The 26,514-nt window shown below is 42.4% G+C and overlaps 1 protein-coding gene across 9 annotated transcripts in view; it reads left to right on the forward strand.

The window, feature by feature from the left end:
• tanc1a (tetratricopeptide repeat, ankyrin repeat and coiled-coil containing 1a) overlaps positions 1-26,514 on the forward strand; it is a 242,169-nt gene that overhangs the window by 97,822 nt on the left and 117,833 nt on the right. For all 9 annotated transcript variants that reach the window (XM_085986345.1, XM_085986352.1, XM_085986347.1 and 6 more), the window contains 4 exons: positions 8,472-8,585; positions 12,228-12,358; positions 13,037-13,226; positions 23,868-24,128. In XM_085986345.1, coding sequence (XP_085842471.1) covers positions 8,472-8,585; positions 12,228-12,358; positions 13,037-13,226; positions 23,868-24,128 — 696 coding nt within the window. The remainder of the gene's footprint in view (positions 1-8,471; positions 8,586-12,227; positions 12,359-13,036; positions 13,227-23,867; positions 24,129-26,514) is intronic.

The raw sequence follows: 26,514 nt of genomic DNA on the forward strand, positions 1-26,514 counted from the left end.
GTATTTAGACTTCCAAAAGGCATTTGACAAGGTGCCACACAAGATTATTGCTCAAGATAAAAAATCACAGGATTGGGGGTAATATTCTGGCGTGGGTGGAGGATTGGCTCTCTAACAGAAAGCAGAGAGTTGGGATAAATGGTTCGTTCTCAGATTAGCAACCAGTAACTAGTGGTGTTCCGCAGGGGTCAGTGCTGGGTCCCCAACTCTTTACAATCTATATTAACGATTTGGAGGAGGGGACCGAGTGTAACATATCAAAGTTTGCAGATGATACAAAGATGGGAGGGAAAGTAGTGAGTGAGGAGGACATAAAAAACCTGCAAGGGGACATAGGCTAAGTAAGTGGGCAGAGATTTGGCAGATGGAATACAATACTGGAAAGTGTGAGGTTATGCACTTTGGCAGGAAAAATCGTAGAGCAAGTTATTATCTTAATGGCAAGAAACTGGAAAGTACTGTAGTACAAAGGGATCTGGGGGTCCTGGTGCACGAAACTCAAAAAGTTAGTATGCAGGTGCAGCAAGTGATCAAGAAGGCCAATGGAATGTTGGCTTTTATTGCTAGGGGGATAGAATATAAAAACAGGGAGGTATTGCTGCAGTTGTACAAGGTATTGGTGAGGCCGCACCTGGAATACTGCATACAGTTTTGGTGTCCATACTTAAGAAAAGACATACTTGCTCTCGAGTCAGTACAAAGAAGGTTCACTCGGTTAATCCCGGGGATGAGGGGGTGGTCATATGAGGAGAGGTTGAGTAGATTGGGACTCTACTCATTGGAGTTCAGAAGAATGAGAGGCGATCTTATTGAAACATATAAGATTGTGAAGGGGCTTGATCGGGTGGATGCGGTGAGGATGTTCCCAATGATGGGTGAAACTAGAACTAGGGGGCATAATCTTAAAATAAGGGGCTGCTCATTCAAAACTGAGATGAGAAACTTCTTCACTCAGGAGGGTGGTAGGTTTGTGGAATTTGCTGCCCCAGAAAGCTGTGGAAGCTACATCATTAAATAAATTTAAAACAGAAATAGATAGTTTCCTAGAAGTAAAGGGAATAAAGGGTTACGGGGAGCGGGCAGGAAATTGGACATGAGTCTGGGTTCGGAATGGTCATGGCCCTGTGGGTAGTGGAGCGGGCCCAGGGGCCGTGTAGCCTTGTTCTGCTCCTACTGTGTTCTAATTCTGTTAGATTTCAGGAGATGGTTTTATTCCTGTTCCTGGCTGGGGTGGAGATCGCCTTTACAGAAGGTAAGTACTGTAGAAAATATAGGGACAGAGTGATCTCCTGGAAGAATTTCGATCGCCTAGATGGGTCGGAGAGGAATTTCCCAGATTTTTTTCTCCCAAATTGGCCATTGGGTCTTTATCTGGTTTTTCGCCTCTCCCGGGAGATCACATGGGTTCGGGTGGATGCAGAGTGATAGAAGATTTGAGGTTAGGATCAGATCAGCCATGATCTTATTGAATGGTGGAGCAGGCTCGAGGGGCCGATTGGCCTACTCCTGCTCCTATTTCTTATGTTCTTATGTTCATAGCCTTCTTGAGTAGGGCTTTCTCCTTCAACACAAGCATCTGTTTTTTATTTGAGAATTTTTAGTATGATGTATTCAGGGCTATGCTGTTTATTTAAAAACTTCCTATAATTATATATTGTTACCAAAAACAAAGCTTATACTCGTGCATAGGATGTTGTACTGCAACCCTGTTCAAAACAAATTCATGTGATTTCTATTCATACAACAGATACTTCAGTTTGAAGGTTTAGTTTCAACTGAGTAATTTGAATAAAATAATGTAGGTTTAATTGAGTAAGGCATCTTGGAATAAAGCAATATTTAAAATGAATTGTTGTAATGTGTTTGTTCAGAATAATTACTTGAATGTAAAATAAAAAAGGAAAATATTTGAAATACACCAGTTTTTATCAGAGTGAAAGAGGTTTGCATTTGAATGGAGCCTTTCAAAAGAACTGGTATTGTGAGGAAGGGAGAACCTTTTTATATGATTGACTAATCCAAAGAGTGGAGGGAGATCTCAAGTACAGATCTGCTGAGTACAGATCTGCGAACCACAATTGTAAACAAGGCAACTAAAAATATAGCCTGTGAGTAGATTTTAAAATATGGCAGAGGTGAGAAAACCTGCACATTTCATGAAGATCATTTGTCAAGTTTGTGAAAATGCCATCAAAAGAGAAAGATGAGTTAAACATGATTCCAAATGGAAGTGTAAGCTGTTGAATGTGTATGGGAGTATTCAGGAAGATCAAGGATGTGGGTGAGATCTGAAGTTGTTGAAGACCAGAGAGCTGAAGAGTGCCCAGGAGAAAGATGATATATTCTCGTAGTTGAAGTCTGAGCATGAGAGACCTGAGAATGAGATGGAGTTTAAGTGCTGAGCCACAGGGATGTTAGTCAGTCTGTCTGCAAGCATGGTTCTATGTTCAGTAAGTTGTCATTCAATCTGAGTATAGCGAAGATCATACCATGATCAGTGAATACAGTACACTAGTTTGTTTAAATACATGTCGATCTCTATTGTATAGTGTTTTCGGGTGTAAACGTTGGTGTGGGAAGGAACAAATGGCGACATTAGTAACGATACTGTGGAGGAGGAATTCCTGGAGTGTTTACGGGATGGTTTCCTGGACCAATATGTCGAGGAACCAACCAGAGATCCGGCCATCTTAGACTGGGTATTATGTAATGAGAAAGGATTAATTAGCAATCTTGTTGTACGAGGCCCCTTGGGTCGGAGCGATCATAATATCGAATTCTTCATTAAGATGGAGAATGAAGTCGTTGACTCGGAGACTAGGGTCCTAAATTTAAATAAAGGAAACTACGATGGTCTGAGGCGCGAGTTGGGTAGGATTGATTGGGGAATGTCACTCAAAGGGTTGACGGTGGATAGGCAATGGCAAACATTCAAAGACCATATGGATGAACTGCAGAAAATGTTCATCCCAGTTTGGCACAAAAATAAAACAAAAAAGGTGACTCAACCGTGGCTAACCAGGGAAATTAGGGATAGCATAAGATCCAAGGAGAGGACATATAAATTGGCCAGAAAAAGCAATAATCCTGAGGATTGGGAGCAATTTAGGATTCAACAAAGGAGGACAAAGGGATTAATTAAGAAGGGGAAAATAGAATATGTGAGTCGGCTTGCAGGGAACATAAAAACTGACTGTGAAAGCTTTTATAGATATGTGAAGAGAAAAAGATTGGTGAAGTCAAGCGTAGGTCCCTTGCAGTCAGAATCAGGGGAACTTATAATGGGGAACAAAGAAATGGCAAACCAACTAAATACATATTTTGGTTCTGTCTTCACAAAGGAGGACACAAATAACCTCCCAGAGATGCCGGGGAACATAGGGTCTGATGAAAGGGAGGAACTGAAAGAAATCAGTATTTGTAGGGAAATGGTGTTGGGGAAATTGATGGGATTGAAGGCCGATAAATCCCCAGGGACTGATAATCTACATCCTAGGGTACTTAAGGAAGTGGCCCTAGAAATAGTAGATGCATTGCTGATCATCTTCCAACATTCGATGGAATCTGGAACAGTACCCATGGATTGGAGGGTAGCTAATGTTACCCCACTATTGAAAAAAGGTGGTAGAGAGAAAACCGGGGAATTACAGACCGGTAAGCCTGACTTCGGTAGTGGGGAAAATGCTAGAGTCCATTATTAAAAGATGTAATAGCAGAGCACTTGAAAAACAGTGACAGGATCGGACAAAGTAAACATGGATTCACGAAAGGTAAATCGTGCTTGACTAATCTACTGGAATTTTTTTGAGGATGTAACTGGTAAAATAGATAAGGGAGAACCAGTGGATGTGGTGTATCTGGACTTTCAGAAGGCCTTCGATAAGGTCCCGCATAAGAGATTAGCGTGTAAAGTTAAGGCGCATGGGATTGGGGGCAAGGTATTGACTTGGATAGAGAACTGGTTGGCAGACAGAAAGCAAAGAGTTGGAATAAACCGGTCCTTTTCCAAGTGGCAGGCAGTGACTAGTGGGGTACCGCAGGGATCAGTCCTTGGACCCCAGCTAGTCACAATATATATTAATGATCGAGACAAGGGCACTAGATATAATATCTCCAAATTTGCAGACGACACAAAGCTGGGTGGGTGTGTGTGCTGTGAGGAGGATGTCGAGAAACTCCAGTATGATTTGGACATGTTGGGTGATTGGGCAGAAACATGGCAGATGCAATATAACGTGGATAAATGTGAGGTTGTCCACTTTGGTGGCAAAAACAGGAAGGCAGATTATTATCTGAATGGCAATAGATTGGGAGAAGGGGTAGTGCAACGAGACCTGGGTGTCCTTGTGCACCAGTCGCTGAAGGCAAGCATGCAGGTGCAGCAGGCGGTTAAGAAGGCAAATGGTATGTTGGCCTTCGTAGCGAGAGGGTTTGAGTACAGGAACAAGACTTGCTGCAGTTGTACAGGGCCTTGGTGAGATCACATCTTGAGTATTGTGTGCAGTTTTGGTCGCCTTATCTGAGGAAGGATGTTCTTGCCATGGAAGGAGTTCAGCGAAGATGCACCAGGCTGATACCTGGGATGCCAGGAATGACGTATGAGGAGAGATTGGGTCGATTGGGCTTGTACTTGCTGGAGTTTAGAAGAATGAGGGGATCTCATTGAAACTTATAAAATTCTGACAGGACTGGACAGACTAGATGCAGGAAGGATGTTCCCGATGGTCGGGGAGTCCAGAACCAGGGGACATAGTCTAAGGATAAAGGGTAGGCCATTTAGGACAGAAATGAGGAGGAATTTCTTCACCCAGAGAGTGGTGAACCTGTGGAATTCTCTACCACAGAGGGCGGTGGAGGCCAGTTCATTAAATATATTCAAGGAGGAGTTGGATATATTTCTTGAGGCTAAAGGGGTCAAGGGGTATGGGGAGAAAGCAGGGACCGGGTACTGAATTTGGATGATCAGCCATGATCGCATTGAATGGCGGAGCAGATTCGAGGGGCCGAATGGCCTACTCCTGCTCCTATCTTCTATGTGTATACATCTGCTGTAGTTGCAGGGGGCAATACCTGGGAAGTGCAGCCACTTGTAAAGTGAAGTAGGGTAAATGAGGGTGTTGCTGCTTCTTTGGAGAAATGTTTTCCTTTGTTTATTTACCGAGTAGAATAGGCACTTTGATGGATGATACATGGTGTCTGAAATGCAATTCTGATACTTTTTAATGCTATTTTTCATGTGTTTTTGTTTGAATAACTACTGTGTGCAGTTTTGGGCTCCACGTTTTAGGTAGGTTATTGAGGCTTTAAAGGGTGCTTTGCAGATTCATTAGGATGCTGATTGGTATGAGGAAATTCAAAAACGTCGAAACACCTCATAGTGTATTTTACCGTTGGAACAACGCAAATTATTTCTATTATAATAGAAATTTTTATGAAGGGATGGGACAGGGTGGGAAGAAGCAGACTGTTTGCAGAAGCTGGGTGGTCAAGAACAAGGGGCCACAGATACATATTTCAATTTGTAAGAGATTTAGACCAGAGGCACAGGAATTTTTTTTAACAAAGTCGTGAGAAATATTTTTACATAGTGTTATGATCTCGAATGCACTGCCTGCAAGGGTGATGGACATAGATTGAATAATAAAAGGGAATTGGATAAATATTTGAAGGGAAAAGATTTGCAGGGTTATGAGCAGTGTTGCTGTCTGGCGGGCCAGCTCAGGCCGCTCATCGGCTTTTCAATGGAAATAACCGCGCCAAAGACAAAGCTGAAGAGTTTGCAACCATCTTCAGCCAGAAGTGCCGAGTGGATGATCCATATCGGCCTCCTGAGGTCCCCACCACCACAGAAGCCAGTCTTCAGCCAATTCGATTCACTCCACGTGATATCAAGAAACGGCAGACCGCACTGGATACTGCCACGTGATATCAAGAAACGGCTGAGCGCACTGGATACAGCAAAGGCTGTGGGCCCCGACAACATACCGGCTGTCGTACTGAAGACTTGTGCTCCAGAACTAGCCGCGCCTCTAGCCAAGCTGTTCCAGTTCACCTATAACACTGGCATCTATCCGACAATGTGGAAAACTGCCCAGGTATGTCCTGTCCACAAAAAGCAGAACTAATCCAATCCGACCAATTACTGCCCCATCAGTCTACTCTCAATCATCAGCAAAGTGATGGAAGGTGTCGTCAACAGTGCTGTCAAGCAGCACTTAGTCACCAATAACCTGCTCACTGATGCCCAGTTTGGGTTCCGCCAGGACCACTCTGCTCCAGACCTCATTACAGCCTTGGTCCAAACATGGACAAAGGAGCTGAATTCCAGAGATGAGGTGAAAGTGGCTGCCCTTGACATAAAAGCAACATTTGACCGAGTCTGGTATCAAGGAGCCCAAGTAAAAATGAAATCAATGGTGGGGTGGGGGAGAGGAGAGGAGAGGAGAACTCTCCATTGGCTGGAGCCATACCCAACACAAAGGAAGATGGTTGTGGTGGTTGAAGGTCAATCATCACAGCCCCAGGGCATGGCTGCAGGAGCTCCTCAGGGCAGTGTCCTAGGCTCAACCAGCTGCTTCATCAATGACCTTCCCTCCATCATAAGGTCAGAAGTGTAGATATTCGCTGATGACTACACAGTCTTCAGTGCCATTCGCAACTCCTCAGATAATGAAGCAGTCCATGCCCACATGCAGCAAGATCTGGACGACATTCAGGCTTGGGCTAATAAGTGGCAGGTAACATTCGCGCCACAGGAGTACCGGGCAATGGCCATCTCCAACAAGTGAGCGTCTAACCACCGCCCCTTGATATTCAACGGCATTACCATCGCCGAATCCCTCACCACTAATATCCTGGGGGGTGGGTGTGGGGGTCACCATTGACCAGAAACTTAACTGGACCAACCACACAAATACTGTGGCAACAAAAGCAGGTCAGAGGCTGGGTATTCTGCGACCAGTGTCTCACCTCCTGATTCCCCAAAGCCCTTCCACCATCTACAAGGCACAAGTCAGGAGTGTGATGGAATACTCTCCACTTGCCTGGATGAATGCAGCTCCAATAACACTCAAGAAGCTCGACACCATCCAAGACAAAGCAGCCTGCTTGATTGGCACCCCGTCTTAAACATTCACTCTCTCCACCACTGGTGTACCGTGGTTGCAGTGTGTACCATCCACAAGATGCACTGCAGCAACTTGCCAAGGCTGCTTCGGCAGCACCTCCCAAACCCGCGACCTCTACCACCTAGAAGGGCAAGGGCAGCAGGTGCATGGGAACACCACCACCTCCAAGTCACACACCATCCTGACTTGGAAGTATATCGCCGTTCCTTCATTGTCGCTGGGTCAAAATCCTGGAACTCCCTCCCTAACAACACTGGGAGTACCTTCACCATGCGGACTGCTGCGATTCAAGAAGGCAGCTCACCATCACCTTCTCGAGGGCAATTAGGTACGGGCAATAAATGCTGGCCTTGCCAGCAACGTCCACATCCGATGAACTAATTTTAAAAAAAAGTGCAAAAAGTTGAATGGGCTGTGCAGCCAGTTACAGGGCCCGTGCACCAAAAACAATGTCAGAGAACATTGGCTATGAGGAAAGGGCAGGGGAGTGGGAATAATTGGATAGCTCTTTCAGAGAGCCAGTGTAGGCACGAATGGCCGCCTCCTGTGATGTATCATTCTATGATTCTAAGTCTCTCAAGTGGGGCTTGAACCTGCAACCTCTGACTCAGGCAAGAGCTCTCCTCTGAGTCATGACTGATACCTAGGTGGATGACAGAAAAGGGTGGAAGGGATAGGGAACAGGGTGGGTAAATGTGCTTCAAGCTATGTGCTTACATAGAGTGTAAACACTGGCACAGACTGGTTGGGCCGAATGGCTACTTTTAGTGTTGTAACTTCTGTGTAACATCTATGTAAATAATCTTCTCATTTCTAGAATGTTTTTCATGAAAGTACGTAATACAGTGCTAGGCATAAAGGAATGGAAAGATCTAGTTGTGCCTCAAATGACTTGTAAATCTACAGATAATGTAGTTGTGGAGAAATGCCTATACTCAGTGTGTGTGTCAGCTAGGTGAAATACTTATTGATGTAAGCGCTCTGGGCTCTTTCAAATTTCTCAGATTTGCTAAATATGTGCAAAATTCTTTGAAAGATTAAATTCTGCATTATGTAAAACAATAGACAGTATGTTTTGTGTTTTTATACATATAAAATAATTGTTTTAAAGGGCTATATCCCAACAATTTCACAAGTAGGTAATTACTTTGGTTTTGTGCTGTAGTTTACATTCCTAGTACTTTTTTGGCTGGAGTTCTCCCTGAATTGCTCACCTATTGAAAAGTATGAGATTTTTCAGTGAAGGCGACTGCACTAAACTTTGACAGTATTGTATGAATGTTTAACTACAAAACTTCTTCCAGACAGAATCTTTAACAGGAAAGGAATTTTCTCCTCATGCAGGCCCAATCAGGAAGTTGAAATATGTGGAAAGCCCCAAGGTGCCAGGCGATGCAATTGCCTCAGCATTGACGAAGTTGGCAGAGAAAACTGACCCTTCCCAATTTGCACATAATGGTGAGTACACCCATCTTGTCTTTTTTAAGTGTTAAGAGTAAATGATGGAAGCTGCTGTAGCTAAAAGATACCTTAAGTAATAAAAAAAAAATCTGTGTGTGCATTAAATGGCCTTCAGTATTATGTTTCCATTCTTTACAGTTTTGACAAGGTAAAGCTCCCACAAAGCTTACATAAAGTAATTAAGTAGTCTGGGATATACTTGGGTAATTGTTATCTCATTCCTCCAATGAGGAGCTGTGCTTAATGGGAACATGTGTCAGAGAATTTGGTAAATCATTTTGTAGCCCTTTCTCTGACACACGTTCCCTTTGAGCCTGGCTTGCCTGTTGGGTGCGTGGAATCAAAAAATTACCGTAGATGTCCAATGAAGGTGATATTTTGGTTCCAGTGGGGATGCCGTACACATTTGCTAGATGATTATACAAGTGTCACACCACGCTTGGATTATATCTTGCTGCCAGATGGTTTGTAATTATTACTTTGAATATTAAACTTGTTATAGATTTTTTGTGGAACAAAATAGTTATCTTCGATCCATTAAGAAGTGTCTTGTTGAGCAGTTGATAACTACAGTAGGCTGAGCTGTAACTGGTATGCTTGCAAAGTCTGAAATGGCTGGCTGTCTTCAACAATGTAAGCCAAAGATATTGCATGATGACATCTATCAAATGTGCTAAGGATATAATTTTTTTTATATATAGAGCCATGCTCTTCCAAGATTGTTTACCTCTGATGTACTCATCACTGACATCACAGAACTTTTATTCTAACTCCAAATCTCTTACTGATGAACGATGTTCCCTTTAATTTTTTTCGGGTGCACAGCCCCTTCAAAATACTGTGTGCATTTTTTCCTATTTAAAAGCCGGTGAACCGGTTGCGTGGGAGCTGCAGTCCTCGTCAGCCCTGATCCAATTATCTTCCACTTCCTAATTACACTCACGTAAACACTACAATTAATCTGGATTGTCCATGTGCAGTGCTGCGAGTAATTGACTATTGCATTAAAATTGGTTCATGGGTTACATGTGCCATTAATAAATGATTTGTAAATATCCCTATGCAGGTCCTTGTATTCACTGGTGTTTGTGACTCTTGATGCACCCTGTGATGCTTCCTTATGACACTAGTATACTGTATAGTGCTCTTGTAGGATTTCCAATTTTAATCTTATCATAGATGTGTAATGACTTCCTGTAACACTGCCACGTGGTGGTGTATTATCTTTTCCCCACATCATTCAAAATGCTTCCTGGGGGGATAAAAAAATAACCCCCAGTTTTTTCTTAGTAACTTTATTTTCGACATAAAAAATTTGTAGTTTTCAACCAAATAAATTCTATATTTCACAAAAACAGTTTATCCATTGACTGCTCCAGAAACGTCAAAGCATATTAAATAGCGACACAGTTTTTAAACAAAAACATTCATGAGACGAGAAGCAGGAGAGGAGTTCATTGGAGAGTATTGTTGAATGAATCTGGAAAATGGGGTGGGTAGGGAACAGTTCATCAATGAGCATTGGGGGAGTATGAGAGGCAAGGCTGGGGAGCAGAGAAGCTCGAGTCCAAGGCAGTAACCATTTTGCATGTACCACTGGAGCAAGAGCAACAGTGATTATTATACTAGCTACAGCAGTAAGTTCTGTTGAGCTAGAGGATCAGCCGTGCTCAAAGGGCCGAATGGCCTACTCCTCCTATTTTTCTGTTCCTCTGTTTTCTAAAGGTAGGGTCCAACCTTCTGTGAAAGTAGTGGCTCAGGATTTGAAGATCTGGAGTGGTCAAGGATTTGGAATTGTGGGTGCTGCCAGGGTCTGAAGTGGGATTGGGCAGCTTCTTCCAGCACACAGTACTAACCTGGTTCCCAGTTAAACGGCAGAAAGAGTTCCAGAGGATTAGCGGTCCCTGAAGGCCAGCAAAAGTTTAGAGCAACGGGAGAGTGTTGAATAATTAACAGTAGCATAAACTGAGAGGCAGGCACATTGGCAGGAGCAGGCCCAGACTTGAAAACTTTCAGTTAGCAATTGGAAAAACTGAGGACATCGCAAATGCTGCATGATTCGGAGCTGGGCTGGAGTGCTAAATGACAGAGCATGAGTGACTACTTCATTGACCAGCTCACTTGTTGCTTGCTTCTGTGTATAACGTCTCTTGTTCTATGCTTTCACTTCTTCTGTGTATGTCTCGCTCTCTCACATCTATGTGCATTTTTTGTCTGTCTCTACTTTGTGTGTTTCTCTGCACTTGTTTTTCTCTCTACTTCTTCAATTCTTTGTGTGTGTGTCTCTTGCTACTTCATTTCTCTGTGTGTCTCCTCCTGTGCCCCCCTCTCCCCTCTCCCCATCCCTCTCTTTCTCCCCACCCCCACCCCCATCTCCACTTATTTATTTTGCTTTTATATTATTGAATGCTTCCCATTTGTCCAGTACTTCTCACCTGGGCACTTAGCTTGGTGCAGGTTTTATAATACTACAAAGAGTGCCTCCTCCATATCACTTAGAAATAGTTTGGCCAGCCATTAATTATTGAGGTTTAATCATCTTTAGAAAATTCAGATGTGGAACCTTATCAATTGCCTTCTATAAATAATCCAGGCACATTCTTTAGAAATTTCCAGTACACATGTGGCTTTTTAAATCCCTAATTTTACCAATGCTCATCGCACTCTTCAGATGAACATTGATGGCATTCCATAAAATGATTTTGACAATTTTACCACTACCACTGTAGGCCCTAGACTTGTGAAACTTTGATACCGGATTTGCTGCTTTTTGGGAATTGAAAACTATGGATAATTTTGTCATCTCTGCAGTTGGTGAAACATTGAGCTGGTTTACTATTTTATGATGGAATGTCTATAACTTAAGGAAATGGTGAAACCAGTGTTGATGTGATTGTAGCTTACCTATCGTAAGTAAAAGTTGACCAATGGAGGTCGCTGATATTAATGTGAAAATAGTAATTGTTTGTCGCTGATAGTTGATCTGCTGCAGGAAAACTTAAGAAACAGGGCTTTTTTGTACACATGGTTGTGTTCGATATTTTGGAATATTCTTGTTTTTCCACAAATTAAGAATAGTTTTGAATATACTTGCATCTAAATGAACACCAGGAAGTACAGCAGAAATTGTTTTGTGTGCAGAATTTCAAATATAAATAATACATCAGAGAGCTAGGGCAGACAGTACTTAACTGCACAAGTATAAATGGCATAAGAAACATAAATCGAAAATGTTGGAAACACTGAGCAGGCCAGGCAGCATCTATTGAGAACGCAAGTCGATGTTTCAGAGCTTGAACCCTTCCCAGTTCTGAGGAAGTGTTTAATACCCAAAATATTGATTTGTGTTTTCTCAACAGATGTTGCCTGACTTGCTGAGTATTTTCTATTTGTTTCAAATTTCTAGCATATGCAATATTTTACTTTTTGTTCATAAATGGCATAAGCTTGTGTGCAGCAACTAATGTACGTCATGAATTTGTAGTAAATCAGCATTAAAAAGTAAGATGAACATATATTTTGAGTAATCTTAGACCAGAATTCTGTAATAGGCCTGCTATGTAACTAGAGACCTACAACTGAGACAAGTAGGCAGAGCTTCAGAAGTAAGTTGAATAACCGCAGTTATTTGTCTACCAGAGCCACAGAAGAGTAATGAACGAAGCTCCTCCCCTGCTGCTCAGGAACTGATGACAAGATTGGGGTTTCTCCTGGGAGAAGGGATTCCAAGCTCTGCTCGTTTACCTATGGAAGAGAAGAATGAAAAAGTGGTATGATTGCCACCAGGAAAAATCAAAATACTGTTTTTTTTTTTTAAGAACAGGGAGGATGCTGTTTGGCATTTTGATACAATTCAGCTGGAATATCTTGATTTCAACCAGTTACTAAAAGCTATTGATTAAAATGTACTGTTCAAAAAAAAAAGTAGTATTGTAAGTTTTTTTGTAGAAATGTCGTATACCAGATATACTTGATAAATGGATGTTTGTTCCATGCTTATTTGGTAACACTTTGAAATTACACTGTCGCTGAATCACTGTTGTTGACAAATTAATCGCTATTGAGAATTTCTTGCACGTGTTAATTCTCTCCCGTTTAACGTCCCCTCGCTCCCCATTACCACCTCTCTATCCCCCTTCTCTACTTCTCTATCCACATTCTCCTTCTCTATCTCTCCGGTGGCCCCCCTCTCGCCGTCTCGGTGGCACCCCCCCCCCCCCTCCGCCGTCTCGGTGGCCCCCCCCTCCCCCTCGCCGTCTCGGTGGCCCCCTCTCGCCGTCTCGGTGGCCCCCCCCTCTATCGCCCTCAATTATCTTCCGCACTCTAACCCAGCTTGACATGATCTTCATTTCGTCTGTGCAATGCTAGGTCTGATTGACTACTTACGAAATAATTATTCTGCAAATATTTTGTTTGATGAGCTAATTGTTTTATTTTATGTCCTTCAGTGTTCAACTGCTGTTCAGGGAATCAGTCCATGTTCGACACTAACGAGCAGTACGGCTTCTCCAGGCACTGACAGCCCATGCTCAACCCTGAATAGTTGCATCAGCAAGCCGCCACAAAAAAAACCCAGCCCCTGTGGAACTATTACTAGCTTAAGCTCCACACTGGAAAGCAAGGACAGTGGCATTATAGGTATGGGATTTTGGTTCCTGAGAATGTTATGCCCACACACCCTATATTCAGTCTTCGATGATCACTGTTACTTGAAGACACATCAATAATTCTTAAAATCCAGTTTATAAGAATTGCTGTTTAAATCACTTTTGTTTGAATGCTGTAAACTAAATGTGCTAAAACAATAACTTATTTTAATCAAAATAATTGTAAATTATTAAAATATGTTGACTTTTGTACCACATTTGAGGTGATCAGAACAATGAAGGTCATGCTTTCCTTCATTAAGTTCGTTTCTCTTGTGCATTTTTTATATGATATGGGCAGACAAGTATTCAAATTCTCACTGCCAAAATTGTCAGCAAAGGTGGGCATGTTGGAAACAATATTGCTGATATCACACACTTGTTTGCCATCACCCTTACATTAGTTGAGAATTGCATTGAAATTAACTTGTGCTAGCAGTTACCTTTTAACAATTAATTGGTTGTGTACTAAAACTATAAAAGTTCATTCCAGAGATTATACCTTGGAGGAATATTGTAAAATAAAATGATTTCCACAATATTGGATATTACCATTGCTGGAATTTGGTCATGTTAAAGCTGTATGATCCAACAATTTTTACCTGAAAATCAGTAGAATTCAATTAAAATTAGTGGATTTCCTCTGGCTCATGGGTCAATATTAACATCGTTTTATGATGACTGGAATATTATACTATTATTCTGCTACTAAGCTTTTAGGTATGTAAAAGCTGGCTTGTCCCTATTTAAGCCTACAAATCCTAATGGTGTATCATTTTGTTAGTGATGCTTGCAGCTTGTACTTCTTCCTACCTGACATCATTCATTCCCATTTAAGAACATAACAAATAGGAGCAGGAGTAGGCCATTCGGCCCTTCAAGCCTGCTCTGCCATTCAATGAGATCATGGCTGATCATCTGCCTCAGCTCCATTCACCGGCCCTATCGCCATATCCCTTGATGCCCTTACTAGTCAGAAATCTATCGACTTCTGTTTTGAATATACCCAATGACTGAGCCTCCACAGCTCTCTGGGGTAGAGAATTCCAAAGATTCACCACCCTCTGAAGAAATTTCTTCTCATCTCAGTCCTGAATGGCCTACCCTTTATCCTTTGGCTGTGGCCCCTGGTTCTAGACTCCCCAGCCAAGGGAAACATTCTCCCAGCATCCATCCTATCAAGCCCTGTAATTTTGTATGCTTCAATGAGATCCCCTCTCATTCTTCTGAATTCAAGAGAATACAGGCCTAGTTTGCTCGATCTCTTCTCATACGACAGTCCTGCCATCCCAGGAATCAATCTCGTGAATCTTCGTTGCACTCCCTCTATGGCAAGTATATCCTTCCTTAGGTAAGCAGACCAAAATTGTATACAGTACTCCAGGTGTGGTCTCACCAAGGCCCTATATAATTGGAGTAAGACTTCTTCACTCCTGTACTCAAATCCTCTTGTAATGAAGGCCAGCATACCATTTGCCTTCCTAATGGCTTGCTGCACCTTCACATTCACTTTCAGTGACTCCTGTACAAGGACACCAAGATCCCTTTGAGCATCTGCATTCCCCAATCTTTAACCATTTAGAAAATACTCTGCCTTTCTGCTTTTTCTACCAAAGTGGATAACTTCGCATTTATCCACATTATATTCCATCTGCCATGTTCTCGATCACTCACTGAGCCTGTCGAGATCTCCTTGAAGCCTCTTCGCAACTGACACTGCCACCTAGCTTTGTATCATCAGCAAATTTTGGAAATGTTACATTTTGTCCCCTCATCCAAATCATTGATATAGATTGTGAATAGCTAGGGCCCAAGCATCGATCCTTGTGGTACTCCACTAGTCACAGCCTGCCATCCTGAAAAAGACCTGTTTATCCCTACTCTTTGTTTTCTGTCTGTTAACCAATTCTCAATCCATGCTGATCCGCAATTCCATGTGCCCTAATTTTGTTCACCAACCTCTTGTGTGAGACCTTATCGAAGGCCTTCTGAAAATCCAGATACACCACATCTACCAGTTCCCCTTTGTCTACTCCACTAGTTACATCCTCAAAGAACTCCAATAGGTTTGTCAAACAGGATTTCCCTTTCATAAATCCATGTTGACTCTGCCCAATCTTACTATTAGGTTCTAAGTGCCCAGTTATTGCATCCTTTATAATAGATTCCAGCATTTTCCCAACTACTGATATGAGGCTAACAGGTCTGTAGTTCCCTGTTTTCTCTCTTCCCTCCTTTCTTAAATAGTGGGGTTACATTTACTATCCTCCAATCTGCAGGAACCGTTCCAGAATCTATAGAATTTTGGAAGATGACAACCAATGCGTCCACTTCCAATGGCTACCTCTTTCAAAACCCTAGGATGTAGGTCATCCGGTCCTTGGGATTTGTCGACTTTTAGTCCCATTAATTTTGCTAGTACTGTTTTTTTACTAATAATTTCTTTAAGTTCCTCATTCTCGTCACACCCTTGGTTTTCTCGTATTTCTGGGAGGTTTTTTGTGTCTTCCTCCGTGAAGACAGAAACAAAGTATTTATTTTAATTTCTCTGCCATTTCTTCATTTCCCCATTATAAGTTCTCCCGTCTCTGACTGTAAAGGACCTGCATGTACCTTCGCCAGTCTTCCTTTTCACATACCTATAGAAGCTTTTACAATCCGTTTTTATATTTTTCGCTAGTTTGTGCTCATATTCCATTTTCCCTTACTTTATCAATTTCTTGGTCCCCCTTTGCTGATTTCTAAAAAGATCCCAATCCTTAGGCTGACTGCTTTTTCTGGCAACTTTATAAGCTTCCTCCTTTGACTTAATACTAGCTTTAATTTCTTTTGTTAGCCATGGTTGGATCACTTTTCCTTTTGAGTTTTTATGCCCTAGAGGAATATATGTTTGTTGCAAGTTGTGCATTATTTCCTTGAATGTTAGCCATTGTGTGTCCACCTTCATACCTTTTAGTGTAGTCTCACAATCTACCATGGCCAACTTGTCCCTCATACCCTTGTAGTTTCCTCTGTTTAGATTGAAGACCTTAGTTTCAGATTGGACTACATCATTCTCAAACTTAATGTAAAATTCAGTCATATTATGGTCACTTGTCCCTAAAGGCCCCTTTACCACAAGATTATTGATTAGCTCTTTCTTATTACACGGTACCAGATCCAGAATAACCTGTTCCCTGGTTGGTTCTTCCACATACTGAGCCAGGAAACCATTGAACATGCATTCCAAGAATTTGTCCTCCACATCATTAGTGGTAATTTGATTTGCCCAGTCAATATGTAGATTAAAGTCCCCCATGATTACCGTATTGCCCTTGTTACATGCACTTCTAATCTCTTGATTGATACTGTGCCCTACATTACCATTACTGTTTGGTGGCCTATACACAACTCCCACCAATGTTTTCCACCCTTTGCTGTTTCTTGGCTCCACCCAAACTGATTCCAGTTATACATCATTATCTGCCAAGCGAAGATCTTTTATCTCTACCGTACCGATCTCATCCCTTATTAACAGCGCTATGCCACCACCTTTTCCTTTTTGTCTGTCCTTCCTAAATGCTGAGTACCCTGGAACATTCAGTTCCCACCTCCGTTCAGTCCGTAAGGGTGACCCCGAGCTTCTGGTCGCCTGTCACTTTAATTCTCCGCTCCACTCCCACTCTGACCTCTCCATCTTCGGCCTCTTACACTGCTCCAGTGAAGCTCAACGTAAGCTCGAGGAACATCACCTCATCTTTCGATTAGGCACTTTACAGCCTTCTGGATTCAACATCGAGTTCAACAATTTCAGACCATAACCTCTGCTCCTATCTTTTTTCTCTCTCTCACATGGCAGCTGTCGATCATTCTGCCATTGCCATCTACACTTCATCTAGAGTCATCTTTTGTTTCTTAACTTGTCCCATTACCATCTCCTTTGCCTTTTGTCTCTAATTTCTCCTGCCTTCCATCCTATCACAGACCTTCCCTTTTGTTCTTTCCTCCCCTCCCCCCGCCCCTACACTTGCTTAAAAACCTGTTCCATCTCCAACTTTTTCAAGTTCTGATGAAGGGTCATCGACCTGAAACGTTAACTCTGTTTCTCGCTCTACAGATGCTGCCTGACCTGCTGAGTATTTCCAGCATTTTCTGTTTTTATAGTAAAAGCCTATTAGTTCAGTTTATTGCTTATAAGCTCACAGCTTTAACAAAGATTCCAGAGCTTATTTAAGCTCATTCTTCTGAGTCGGTGTAATATAGTTAGTTGCCGCACCTCCTTATGGGATGCTATCTGCTTGTTTCTGGAACATCGGTGCGATTAATTCCATCTGTAATTGTAATATTTCTTCCTCCCTTCTGAAGACTGATCTTTCAGTAGCACTAACCTCCCCTCAGTTCTCGTAAACTTAACGCCTACATATGAGTGATACACTAAATTATTTTGCTAGTTGTGGCTGGTAGAGATCTTAACCTTCAAGTCTTTCTGAACTCTTGTAACATTTCTCTCGAAGAGCCTTCTATCTGTTTGAAACTGTCTGATTTCTCTGATCATCTGCTTTTCTGTCTTTGATCATTTATATCAAACACATTATTTTTTATAAATTTGATTCTCAAAATAAATTCTGACACCAATTCCACCAATCTGTGATGCACCTTGTTGTAAGGTTTGCTTTATTTGATGGCAATAGCTTAAGACAGCTATATGTCAAATACTTGAGTATATTTTTAATTGAGGAAAAACCAGGTCTGCTCTTCAGTTGCAAAATGTCCTATCGCTTTCTCTGTCTTACTACTGTTACATAAAGCCAATCAAGTCCCAGGTCTAGATGTGAAAACTGTAGCACAAGAGCGTACATATTAAGGATAGCTCTCTGTTTTGATTGTCCCAAGCATTTCTTATCTTGGTCAATCAAAATAACCCTCCATTCAATCTTGACAAATCTGGGTGTACCTAGCTCCAGCCACTAATTCGAACCAAATACTATCTGTGAAAGATCCTTTTGTCTTCACAGTGCTGTCTTGTAATGTCCTTGGTTCTTAGCATTAGCTCTGTTTTCCTAGATTTCAGCAGGATTGTTGTGAACACCATTTTTGGGGCACTTTTACTACAAAGTTCAGGATTTGTGTGTGTGTGTATATATACATGCACTTTGACTGGCTAGTGTGCTGTACTTCCTGTATGCTGCCAACTTACCACTGCTGCCTCTGATCTTCATTATCATAGTTATTGCCTGCTCTGGTTTTTGTTTTTTGCTTTCTTCTGTTCTATTCCAGCATTTTTAACTTCCCAAACCTGGTGGATGTTTTTTTGGGTCTAAATTCACCAAAGGGGGTCGTTTTTTTCCCCAATCCTCCAGAACTGGGCAGTTCAAACTGCTAAAGACAAGGATGGGAAAAAACATGCGCACAGATAGAAAGCAACTGCACAGAGCTTGAAGGCCTGGATAATCTAAGTCTTGGTGCCTCCCCCAGCTCTATTCCATCAACGTGATAATTTTGCATTTCACACACTTGCAATCCTGTGGCCACTGTCGATGAGATTGCCAATTTAGGGCATGTTTTGTGCTTGGTCATTAAGAATTGGATTGGGGCTGTCCAAACTCTTATCATGTAGAATCCTTGAACCCAAAGGACAGAAGAGATTTTTTTAATCTCTGCAGTCTAGGTTGGATGTGAATACAGGTCTGAGGCAACAGGCTAGTTTATAATTCACTGTACCACTTTGTCTTTTCCTGTCTTGTGTACTAGCTTGTTCCTGGACCACCGTTAGAAATTGGCATTAGATTTTGTTGATGTATTGAGAAAAAGAATTGTGTGTTGCTAAAGGTAGTTTGAGTTTATATTTTCTTTTAAGTCTTCGTGTTGCTTACTTTTCATTTGGAGTCTTGGAATAGTTTCATAACAATTTGTAAAGGAAACTTTGCAATTGCACTGTTATTAATTCACATAAGGTAGAGAGTGAGAAAAGGCCATTTGGTCTGTTGAGCCCATTCCATCCAGAGTCCATGTGTGATTATTCTATAATGAACTTCCTTACCACATCCTCACTGCCTATTGATCCTGTACTCTAAAACACTAAGTTACTACCTCCCAACGAAAAAAATTCACATCGTACCATTAATATCGTTACAACCTTCAATCCTTTTTTAGTGGCGTCATAGAAATTTACGGCATAGAAGGAGGCCATTCGGTCCATCGTGTCTGTGCTGGCTGAAAAAGAGCTATCAAGTCTAATCCCACTTTGCAGCTCTTGGTCCGTAGCCTTGTAGGTTACAGCGCTTCAAGTGCATATCCAAGTACTTTTTAAATGTGATGAGCGTTTCTGCCTCTACCACCCCTTCAGGCAATGATCTCCAGACCCCCACCATCTCCTGGGTGAAAAAAGTTCTCAACTCCCCTCTAAACCTTCTACTAATTACTTTAAATCTATGCCCCTTGGTTATTGACCTCTCTCCTACTGGAAATGGGTCCTTCCTGTCTATCTAGGCCCCTCATAATTTTGTACACCTCAATTAAGTCTCTCTTCAGGCTCTCTTCAAAAGAAAACAATTCCAGCCTATTCCAATCATTCCTCATAACTAAAATTATCCAGTCCTGGTAACATCCTCATAAATCTCCTTTGTACCCTCTCTAGTGCAATCACATCTTTAATGTGGTGACCAGAACTGTACGCAGTACTCTAGCTGTGGCCTAACTAGTGTTTTATACAGTTCAAGCATAACCTCCCTGCCCTTAAATTCTATGCCTCGGCTAACGAAGGAAAGTATCTTGTATGCCTTCTTAACCACCTTATCTACCTGTCCTGCACTCCAAGATCCCTCTGTTCCTTTACACTTCAGTATCCTACCATTTGTTGTGTATTCCCTTGCCTTGTTGGCCCTCCCCAAATGCATTACCTCACACTTCTCCAGATTGAATTCCATTTGCCACTTTTCTGCTCACCTGACCAGTCCATTGATATCTTCCTGCAGTCTACAGCTTTCTTCCTCACCATCAACCACACGGCCAATTTTTGTATCATCTGCAAACTTCTTAATTATGCCCCTACATTGAAGTCTAAATCATTGATATATATACCACAAAAAGCAAGACACTGAGTACTGAGCCCTGCGGAACCCCACTAGAAACACCTTCCAGTCACAAACACCTGTCAACCCTTTGCTTCCTGCCACTGAGTCATTTTGGATACAATTTGCCACTTTACCTTGGATCCCATGGGCTTTTACTTTTCTTACCAGTCTGCCATGTGGGACCTTGTCAAAAGCCTTGCTAAATCCATGTAGACTACATCAAACGTGCTACCCTCATCGACCATCCTTGTTATCTCCTCAAAAAGTTTAATCAAGTTAGTCGGACACTATCTTTACTTAACAAATCCATGCTGACTTTTTGATTAATCTGTGCCTTTCCAAATGATGATCAATGCTGTCCCTCAGAATTTTTTCCAATAATTTGCCCAGGTTAGGCTGACTGGCCTGTAATTACTCAGTCTACTACTTTCTCCCTTTTTAAACAATGATACAATGTTAGCTGACCTCCAGTACTACACCTGTAACCAGAGAGGATTGGAAAATGATGGTCAGAGCCTCTGCTATTTCCTCCCTTGTTTCTCTTAACAGCCTGGGATACATTTAATCCGGCCTGCCAATTTATCTACTTTCAAAGATACTAAACCCTTCAATATTTCCCCTCTCGCTGTTTATCTCCGCTAATGTTTCACACTCCTCCTCCTTAACTACAATGGCTGCATCATCCCTCTCTTGTGAAGTCAGACACAAAGTATTCATTTAGAACCATACCGACATCTTCTGCCTCCACACACTGATTACCTTTTTGGTCTCTAATAGGCCCTACTCTTTCTTTAGTTAGCCTCTTGCTCTTTATGTATTTATAAAACATCTTGGGGTTTTCCTTGCTTTTACTTGCCAATATTTTTTCATGCCCTCTCTTTGCTTTCCTAATTTCCTTTTTTAATTTCACCCCTGCACTTTCTGTACTCCTCTCGGCTTTCTGCAGCATTTAGCTCACGGTATCTGACATAAGCTTCCTTTTTGCCTTGTCCTACCTTGTGTATCCCCTGACATCCAGGGGGCTCTAGATTTGGGTGTCCCACCTTTTTCTTTGTGGGAACATATTTGCTCTGAACCCTCTATCTCCTCTTTGAATGCCTCCCACTACTCTGACATTGATTTACCTTCAAGTAGCTGTTTCCAGCCCACTTTTGATAAATCACATCTCAGCTTAGTAAAATTGGCCTTTCCCCAACTGAGAACTTTTACTCCTGGTCTATCCTTGTCCTTTTCCATAACTACACTAAATCTAGCTGAATTATGATCACTACCACCAAAATGCTCTCCCACTGATGCTCTGTCTACCTGCCCAGCTTCATTCCCTAAAACTGAGTCCAGAACCACCCGCCCCCTCTTGTTGGGCTTGCTACATACTGGCTAAAAAAGTTCTCAATGCATTTTCAGAATTCTGTGCCCTCTTTTTACACTGATTCTATCCCAGTTAATACAGTATTAGGGTAGTTGAAATCCCCTACTATTACTGCCCTATTGTTTTTACACTTCAAAAATTTACCTACATATTTGCTCTTCTATCTCCCTCTGACTGTTTGGGGTGTCTATAGTACACTCCCAGAAATGTGATTGTCCCTTTTTTGTTCTTCAGTTCAACCCATATGGCCTCATTTGATGATCATTCTAACACACCATCCCTCCTCACAGCTGTAATTGTTTCTTTAACCAATATTGCAACCCTCCCTCTTTTATCCACACCTCTATCTCGTCTGAAAACCCTGTAACCATGATATACTTCCACGTGTCTATCTGTGCCCTCGGCTCACCTGCCTTATTCACTAGACTCCTTGCATTGAAGTAGACACCATTAAGCACTGCCAAATTCCTTTGTTTATTTTCTAGCCTGTGTTTCCTCTGCCTTCCAAACTCACTTACTGATTTACTGCCTTTCATTTCCAGCTTTGCTTCTCTCCCTTCTGAACCTATGCTCAGGTGCCCATTCCCCTGCCGGGCTTGTTTAAACCCTCCCCAACAGCACTAGCAAACCCCCATCCCTCCCTGTGAGGATATTGGTCCTGACCCTGTTAAGGTGCAACCCTTCTGGCTTGTACAGGTCCCACCTCCCCAAAAAAGGTCCTCAGGAATCTAAGCCCTCATTCCTGCACCATCTCTGCAGCCACTCATTCATCTGTTCTATCCTCCTATTTCTGTACTCGCTAGCACGTGGCAGTGGGAGTAATCTGGAGATTACTACCTTTTTGAGGTCCTGCTCAATAATCTCTCTGCTCGCTCCCTAAAATCTGACTGCAAGACCTCATCCCTCTTTCTGCCTATGTCATTGGTACTGATATGGACCACTACCTCTGACTGTTCACCCTCCCCGCTCAATGTCCTGCAACTGCTCAATGACATCCTTGACCCTGGCACCAGGGAGGCAACATACCATCCTGAGGGCACGTCTGCGGCCGCAGAAACGCCTGTCTGTTCCCGTAACTACTGAATTCACTATCACTTCCTTTTCTGACCTTCCTTCTCTTCTCTTCCCCGCCCCTCATGGCGCTATGAACTTGGTTCTGGCTGCACTCCCCAGAGGAACCATCGCCCTCACCAGTATGGTTAGAGAGCGAGGTTCACTCTGGACCCCTGCACTTCCTGCCTGGTCTGTCTTGTCAGCCTGTCGGTCACCCAATCCCTCTCCGCCTGCAAATTTTTAAGCTGTGGGGTGACCACCTCCTGAAACGTGCTATCCACGTAGTTCTCAGCCTTGCGGATGCGCTACAGTGACACCAGCCGCTGCTCAAGCTCCAAAATCCAGAGCTTGAGTTCCTCCAGCTGACAACCCTTCCTGCACATGTTGCTATCCAGGACATGAGAAGCATACTGGGCTTCCCACATGGCACAGGATGTGCATTTGACAGGACTGAGGTGCCCGACCATGCCTCTTTATTAGACTACTAACTAAACTTATTAGTTTAACCCACTGGCCCTAACTTAGAGAAAAAAGACAATTATTTACTCAAGTTTAACAAGAACCACTGAGATGCTAAACGCAAAGAACCTAAATATTAGATATCTAGATACTTAGAATCTTCAGATTCTGTGGCTCCACTCCTTCTTTATTTCACTTTTACCGGCACTCTCGCTTAGCCTCTCACATGGAACTTTGTCAAATGCCTTTTGGAAAAACTAAACTACATCCTACTGGATTACCTTTGTGCACTGACTTGGTTACGTCTTCAAAGAATTTCAATCAGTTAGTAAGGCATGACCTATTACTTCCAAAATCATGCTGACTGCTCCCTGTGATCGCTTTGTTAGATGTTCAATTATAGAATTCTGTAGAATGCCCTCATGCATTTTTTGCCACTGGCATGTTTATTTCTTCACTTTCAGTTGCTTTCTGTGCTCTGCTGATTTTTGTGGAGGACTACTGTTCCTTAATTATTATGGGAAGACCAAATGTTGATATTGTCATAATCTTGATTCTGCAGCATTTGGTGTGCCCGTCGAGAGGCTAACCTCTAGAGTTGTATACAATCCAATATGAAGCTAGTTTCAGATATTCTCTAAAGCAACATTTGACAATACTTTACCTTCATATGCAGTGTAATTTTAACTTGTAATTTCAGCTACAGTAACCAGCTCATCTGAAAATGAAGAAAAAAGTGGTTCAAGTCTCGAATGGAGCAAAGATGGCAGCATGAGAGACTGTCTACAACGTGGTGTCACTAAGAATTTAAGACTCGAGTGTTGCTTTCCTGTAGCAGAGGAAGAGCCACGTGGCTCTGCCACCAGTCTGTCCAAAGTAGAAGCCAATTTTGATGGTTCTGCTGCTTATACGCACCAGTCTGTGTCACCATACCTGATGCCACGACCCAATTCAGTTGCAGGTATGTTTATTTATGTTCATGGGTAGGAGTAAAACTCTGTAGGATCAAGTAGTGAAAATATTATTGAAATAGAAACCAAGAGGAATTAAAAATTAAAGGCTGCATAACAGGAGCCTAAACTGCATTATTGTAAATATATCTCTCCCACAGAAGCCACCAGTATGAGCTCCCTGAGTGAGATCGCTAATTTGTGCCCAACTATCGGCAGTTTTATGCTGTGGAGTTGGTTTCTCTAGTAATTATAGTCTGAAGTTAAGATAAAGAGATCTTTACTCTGCATCTAACATGAAAGTGCTTATTATGAACGTGGATGATTAAAGAGGAGAAATAATTGCATTAACCAGCAGTGACATCCCTTAATTTCCAATTTCTGGAGTTTAGAAGAATGAGAGGTGATCTCAGTGAAACATACAAGATTCTGAAGGGAGTTGACAGGGTAGATGCTGAAAGGTTGTTTCCCCTGGCTGGGCTTTTTCTCCAGAGGTTATTTCAGTGTCAGTAGGTTTATTTACATGCTGCTCAGTGCTGCAGCATCTTCATGTCAACGTTCATGGAACCTTCAGTTCATTACAGTTTTACATACATAAAAAATAAACTCATATTGATTATTAAGTGAAACATTTTACTTGCTATATACCAGTTAAGTGTTTTCAGTGTTATTCTGGTTTATGAAAACTAATTATTGCCATTGTAAATTAGACTGCAGAATGTGTGGCAAATATATTCTGGCAACTGCCCTGACGGTTGTTCCCAAGAAGTTTCATTTAACGAAACAAAATAGGAAAATTGCAGTTTTTTCCTGTCTAGCTGCCATTATTTTAATTTATTCTGATATTACTGATTGTTCCTCATTTGTTGCACTTCCAAATGAGTAGTCCATCATTTGTTCCACATGCAAATTAATGGGTTGTCACCCAAATAAAGGGTCGTGCCTTGCTGAAATTTTTATATCCTCACTAGTAGTGAGTGATGTGATCTCCTGCAAGTGATGCATGTAAGACTCTTCTGTGAATTTGAATTTTATTTTTCTTGCATGATCACCAATAGGCCTTTTGCTGTTCTACATTAAAGGTACGCATTTGAATTTTTTTTTAATCAATCCGTAATAGCTTATGGTAGAAAGAAAAATGAATTACTCCTATATTCATTGCCTTAATCTACAATATTTGCAAATGGACTGATCTCCAACTGTTCTTCAACTGTAAATAACAACAGAAAACACTGGAAAAACTCAGCAGGCCAGGCAACATCCGTGGAGAGAGAAACAGAGTTAACGTTTCAGGTCGAAACCCTTCTTCAGAACTGAGGAAAAAAAGCAGGAAATTAAACAGATTAAAAGGCCAGTTTGGGGCCTGGGAAATGGGGGAGGGGATGAAAGAACAAAGGGGAAGGTCTGGGAGGTGAAGAGACATTGAGACATTGAGATATTCAAGATGAGACGAGGTCGTAATAGGACAGGTAAAGAGACAAAAGATGGCTCGAGATGAAGTGTGAAATACGCTGGCAGAATGAGAGACTGCTGACGGAGAGAAAAAAAGGAAAAGGCACAAACCAAAGGTGTGGATAAAAAATATATAAAAATATAATAGGGGCCGAGGTTATGATCTGAACTCTATATTGAGTCCGGAAGATGAGGTGCTGTTCCTCGAGCTTACGCTGCAGTGCAAGAGGCTGCGGATGGTGAGGTCTGAGTGGGAATGGAGCGGTGAATTGAAATGACAGGTGACCGGAAGCTCGGGGTCACCCTTACGGACTGAACGGAGGTGTTCCGCAAAGCGGTCACCCAATCTGCGTTTGGTCTCCCCAATGTAGAGGAGACCACATCGTGAGCAGCGAATACAGTATACTAGATTGCAAGAAATACAAGTAAATCGCTGTTTCACCTGGAAGGGGTGTTTGGGGCCCTGGACGGTGGGAAGGGGGGGGGGGGGGGGTGGGGGGGAAGTATAAGGGCAGGTGTTGCATCTCCTGCACTGGCACAGGAAGGTGCCAGGCGAAGGAGTGCTGGGGGTGATAGAGGAGTGGACTAGGGTGTCTCGGAGGGAGTGGTCCCTACGGAATGCTGAAAGGGGAGGGGAGGGGAAGATGCATTTGGTGGTGGGATCACGTTGGAGGTGGAGGAAATGGCGGAGGATGATCAGTTGAATGTGGAGGCTGGTGGGGTGAAAGGTGAGGACAAGGGGAACCCTATCGTGGTTCCGGGAGGGAGGGGCAGGGGTGAGGGCAGAAGTGCGGGAGATAGAACGGACACGGTCGAGGGCCGTGTCAACCACAGTAGAGGGGAATCCTCGGTTGAGGAAAAAGGAAGACATGTCGGAAGCACTGGTGTGGAAGGTGGCATCGTCTGAGCAGATGCAGCGGAGATGGAGAAACTGGGAGAATGGAA

Source organism: Somniosus microcephalus, chromosome 4 (genome assembly GCF_052327205.1).
Source record: "Somniosus microcephalus isolate GS21.2 chromosome 4, FLI_Smic_1.0, whole genome shotgun sequence".
In the NCBI taxonomy this organism is placed as follows: Eukaryota; Metazoa; Chordata; class Chondrichthyes; order Squaliformes; family Somniosidae; genus Somniosus; species Somniosus microcephalus.